Here is a 5,513-nt window from a genome sequence, read left to right as displayed (position 1 = left end):
CTTAAACGTAAAATAATTAAGAGACGATGTGGCTTGCTCGACAGTTACTTTAATTTTGACAAAAACGGGAGAGACGCGAGAGTCCTTCGTCCGACGATCGTCAAACGTACCCCGTCGCTAGGCGATCACGCCAATCATTCTCCTGTTACCGCGTTCTCGTCCGAACGAGAAGACTCTACGTCTGTCTCTTTTCCTACTACATTTCGGCCATACTGACAATAGGCCGTCCCGGCCGTCTTACACTATCATTACAATCGCTGTTTTATATTATTTCTGAGTCGCTTTCCGATGAATCTTCTGTCTTCGATTTCTCGCGCCATGGCTTCATATTAACCGCTTCCCACCCCAAGTAGAACAAATCAGTTACGAAAATATCAAAATGACATCATTTTGTAATCATTTTTTACGCGTCATCGTGACGTCAAAATGGCCCGTTAGGAGCATATAATCTTGACATCATCTTGACATCAAGATGACGTAAAAATGACCTTTTTTTACAAAGCAGGTATAATTGATGTTATACATTAGAAGTGTGGATTGGAGTAATATTAAATAAGCATAATAGAGGACAACAGGTAAGGAATATATAATTACATGTGAGACTTTTTTATTATATAAAAATATGTCTTACAGAGACGAAGCTATTCTAAATCTTAAGAAAAATTAATTACTAAGGCATGGTTGCATCAACGTCGCATAACTTTAACCTTAGCTTAATTCACTTCACTCTTCGTCTGTTTCTAAGGAAAACAGTTAGACTAACTGTTCCCCTTAGAAAGAGACGAAGATTGAGTTGAACTGAAGTTATGCGACATTGGTGCATTTCGGCTTAATACAATTTGATAAAAAAACATAAAACATAAAATAAAATAATCTTTGGTAATTATTGAAGATTTTAAGAACAATTAAATGTACTAAATATGTGTACTAAAATGTACAGACGGCGTCATTAATGCCTTCCACCTGAAGGCAATAGTATACATGTAACGTGCACTATAGAAATCTCCAGAACACAGCTATTAGGAAAGCATTAATGAGTATTCTGTACTATACATATAACACAAAATAACTTTTAGAACTTATCTAATACCTGAACAAAAATAAATGTATTTATACATTTTATTATTGCACGGTATTATTGCATGGTATTATTTCACAGTCAAAATAAAAGTTGTTTGTCATGGTTTCATAACATTAAAAATAAAAAAAAATAAAATTCTCGTTGATTGGCCTCTGGTCTTTTTCCGTCATCATTGAGATCGTGACGTCAGAGACAAGAAATCTGCACACGCTAAGAATTCTTGAGTGCATTTCCAAATAAAAAGATATTTGCATAAAATAACACTTCAGATCACTTCAGCATACTTCAATAATACTTCGAAAATATTTCTTTTCTTTGACAATTAATAAATAGGAGTAAATAAAAGAATGTAATATGAATGTAGGCTTATATAGACGCAGTCGCATAACTAGGCTTTGTATTATATTTATTTTACGGCTGTTTATTAACTGTCAAGGGAATGGAATAGTTTTCAGGGTATTTTTGAAATGTGCTAAAATGATCTAAAATGTTTTTTTACGCAAATATCTTTTTATTTGGAAATGGCACGCAAGATCGAATTCTCAGCGTGTCATTTCTACCCTGGTAACCAGTTTGCTAGTTCAGATGCGTCCCGAAGAAGTGCGCAAGAAAACAGTCTAAAATTGCGACAAAAGTGCATAATATCTGTGATTGAACGAGTACTTACTGTACTATTGCAGTAGTCTGGCAGTAGTTTGCTGTAAGAAGCTACTTTTCGTGCAGTTTTACAGCAGAATTGCAAAGGAATGGTTACCAGGGTATATAGCCTCTGACGTCACGATCTCACATAATGACGGAAGAAACCCAGGAGCCTTAACATTAAATATCACAAAGGCAAGTAATTCTCCCATGACTAGAAAAATTTGAAAAAATAATTAAATTTTTCTTTGGTTTCCCGTATAAAGCCATCTTTGTATTTTTAACTTCACTAGTTTTAAGTCACTTTTGGGATGGTTTTTCAGAACAGCGCCTACAATTTTAACTTATTATTCATTTCTTATCTACTATATTTTAGTAAAAGACGGTAATTTATATAGAATTGTACTCACAGGAAACAGCGTCCATAATTTTACTGTTTGCTAGTGCGATCTTGGTATCTTTGGTACCTACCCAACTTATTGCTCTTGCTAATTTGTTACTTATTAGCAGTTTCGATACTAGGTATACAGCACTTTGCCAGTCACTACCTTGACTAACCATACGGCCCGCAAAATATTGTACCTAAATATCACATATTTTAGTTCAAAGAACAAAATCATAAATGTAACAAATAATTCTATTTAGTTCAAACGTACCACTGTTGAGAAATTCGTGCCATCATTTAAAAACTCTTCAAATTTATCATATTCATCAACTGACTTCAGAGGAAGCGCTGGAAGGTTATCTGGTCTTAAAAGAAGACTTTCCTCTGGTGCTAAGTAGGTAAGTATTTTTGTTGTGTTCATCATTACAAAATCAAGTTTACTACTTATTTCTTGAAGTAACTCTGTCTTAATTATTTTTATGGCAGCATCAGTGTTATCACCTAATTAATGCAAACAAATTATTAATGTAATGTAAAAAATATTCTCAATCCAACGAAAGATCGATCACGTTTTGAATATAGGCAAAGTAAAGTAGGAAGAGCGTGTCGCGCTACTAAATACCATATACGTAAATATGGCACGTCCGCTGTGGAGGAGGGCTTTCTAGACGTTCTATAGACAGACACCTGCGCAAAACATACGAGTTTTCGTCCAATCTCTGTGATCGATTTTTTGTTGGACGGAATATACATATATAAATGCTTACTTGATGATTGGTGCTTACTGGAAAAAGGAGAAACCGATTTTGTAAGTAAATTTTTACAGTTTGCATCATAAGATCTATTTTCTTTGGAATGCTTTCCACTGGATACAGCTTTAACACCTGAGTGTAAATACATAAAATATCAAAAATAAGATTACTTGTACAGAAATAATAAATATACAATTACTGATTGAATTATAGGAAATGTGTTTAATTTGTAAAGAGTAATAACTCCTTTTGTAAGTAATATTTTTTATTCATGTCTAACTTATATTTTTTATCTCAAGTTATAGACAGCATATAAATAGAATTATACTATTGATGAAATAAATAAATAGCTGTAGTATAAATGTATGTGCATAGCATTGCCAGATGTGTTATAAAGCTTTGTTTCAACCACTTATTTTTCAAAGAACTGAATGATATAAAAGATATTTGTTATCTCAAGAATAATCTCATGAAAAAAATACATAAAATGTTTAGAAATCTGTTATATAGCTTAAGACTACTTATCAAAAAACTGCTGCTAATATAACTTTTTTGCTTTTCAGTAGTGAAACACGAGAGTTTCGGAGAGAGAGAAACGGAGAGTACGTATTTGAGAAACTTGCTTAGTTATCTTCTAACAATCTGTAAATGTTATTGTTTAGAAACATCCTGTACAATTATATTTACCTGTAGGTTGATCTGTGACAGAAGTAATTATTTTTCTTTGTTCATCACTTAAGTCAGAAGACTGACTTAATTTCTGCGAGATATTTATGCTCCCATATTTATTATCTGTTGCAGTATTAATTTCTTCTCTACTTTCTTCTTGTATAATTTCTGGACTGGATGGTAAAACAAATTCTGATTGTTGAGAATCATTTCCTACAGACGTATACAAAAAATAAATTAATGTAGCAGTCAATACTTTCTTGTACTGACTAATTTAAAACTTAGAAAATTATTTACCTAACAAAAGTTGTTCTTTCATTCTATCTATATTCATTCTATCATCATATTGTCGGTGAAATTGCAGAGAAGACGAAGCAGGGGTACTAGGGACTTCTGTTGTTGCATGCAAAACATCTGTCAGATTATATGTTTTTTTAGAACGTGGGTCACTTTCTATAGTATCATTTAAACCAACAGAACGGTTCTGTTCTAAATCGAGTGTTTTAATTAAATTTTTGGATTTGGTAACCATGGAAACCTCCTTGTTAGCCTTGTTTTGAGAAACTTGCGGTTTTATATTATTTCTCTTGGCTAGTAATGCTGCAACTTTTGCCCGAACAGCTTTTTCTTCCATTTCTTCATTTTCACTATCGCTAGACTGATCTCTCAATTTATTATTCCTGCTCTTCTTAACAGTGTGAGTATTACATTTATCTTCGGATTTGGATGACTCTGTGACATTATATTTCGGATTTTTCTTTCTTTTTCTGGGCTGGTCTATATCACTAACTTCTGTCCCTACTGTTCGATCTTCATCATTTTGAAGATTAGCTGCCTTTCATGCCTTATTGTACGTGTCTAAAAAAATTTTGCATTAAAAATGATAATTACAAATCTTAAAAAATGTATATAAATGAATGTAATATAAACATTTAGTTCATAGCCGTGACAAAATTTAACATCGTATGTAGGCCAGCTTTTATCCGGTTCAGCTAAACTTAATATTAATTTTGATCGTTTACAGATGTATATACAGATGTATATACAGATGTATTCCCACGTTTAGGAAAATTAGGCCAGTAAGCCTTTGTATTCTTAGCAAGTAGCCAACAAGTGGGTACAACGTCACTTGTTGGTTCAGTATCCTTATCATTTGGAAGAAAAGTAACAACTGCATACTGAAACAGATACAAATTTTCAATAGGCACAAAATAAAATGGTGGATTGTTAAATAATACAAAACTCGCACTAACCATATTTAAACAATATTAATAATAAAATAGATATGTGAATATTCTATATATTTACACTATATTATTTACTTATAAAGTCAGTTATGACTATGTATAAGAGGAACTGTAAGAAATTCTTCATTTCCCAAAGGTAATAAAACACATTTCGCAGCAAATTGTGAAATATTCCAAGCATAAACTTGAAGATCTAATGAGCTCACTTTCCAGATACCCAATTGTGAAGAATTACATGGATAAGTGTAATAGTCAGTCATAGTGCAAAATTTCTGACCGTTTAATTTTATCCTGCCTTCGAATGTATGAATGATATTTCTTAGCAGTACTACTGTATTGCATTTGATAAGAAAACATCGATCAGCTAGATTAGTATTTAAACAAATTCCATCAATCTCAATGGAAGAGTACATGTCACCTTCTATATTATCTACTATATTTTCGCATAAGCCATTTAACTTCACTGTCCGATCATCTGGCTGGAATATTTTCGATGTTAGACGACCTTTGGTCTCAAAATCCCTATTAACCAGTTGCTCAAGAGGTTTATAAGTTGAACGCAAACAATTTTCTTTATTGTCATAAAAAAATTCTCATACATAAATGCGCTAAAAGAATCAATAGCACCGTGCAAACGACATTCCTCTGACAAATGGCATAAGCTGTGCACATTATATACCACAAACTGTTTTCCAAATACTTTAATGGCATGTTTTATAAATTGGCGGATTATTACATCA

At 32.5% G+C, this 5,513-nt stretch overlaps 1 protein-coding gene across 1 annotated transcript; it reads right to left on the bottom strand.

The window, feature by feature from the left end:
- Window positions 1–1,885: 1,885 nt before the first annotated feature.
- On the bottom strand, window positions 1,886–4,394 carry LOC112460059. The gene is made up of 6 exons (XM_025024506.1): window positions 3,824–4,394; window positions 3,545–3,739; window positions 2,873–2,989; window positions 2,377–2,606; window positions 2,131–2,302; window positions 1,886–2,051 (listed from the first exon to the last, which is right to left on the bottom strand). The coding sequence occupies exons 1-6, from the start codon at window positions 4,158–4,160 to the stop codon at window positions 1,957–1,959; spliced, it is 1,146 nt and encodes a 381-aa protein (XP_024880274.1). The 5' UTR covers window positions 4,161–4,394; the 3' UTR covers window positions 1,886–1,956.
- Between the last annotated feature and the right edge of the window lie 1,119 nt (window positions 4,395–5,513).

The sequence above is a fragment of the Temnothorax curvispinosus genome, unplaced genomic scaffold (genome assembly GCF_003070985.1).
Source record: "Temnothorax curvispinosus isolate PA1 unplaced genomic scaffold, ASM307098v1 QBEX01001108.1, whole genome shotgun sequence".
Classification (NCBI taxonomy): Eukaryota; Metazoa; Arthropoda; class Insecta; order Hymenoptera; family Formicidae; genus Temnothorax; species Temnothorax curvispinosus.
The sequence above is the reverse complement of the archived record's forward strand: the minus strand, read 5'-3'. Positions and strand labels throughout refer to the sequence as shown.

Excerpts from the sequence above, each read along its gene's own strand:
- LOC112460059 (XM_025024506.1), bottom strand. The coding sequence starts at position 4,160 with ATGGAAGAAAAAGCTGTTCGGGCAAAAGTTGCAGCATTACTAGCCAAG. Across the intron at positions 2,607-2,872 it reads CAGTAAGCACCAATCATCAA|GTGATAACACTGATGCTGCC; the intron begins GTAAGCATTTAT and ends TGCATTAATTAG. Across the intron at positions 2,303-2,376 it reads GCACGAATTTCTCAACAGTG|GTACAATATTTTGCGGGCCG; the intron begins GTACGTTTGAAC and ends TGTGATATTTAG.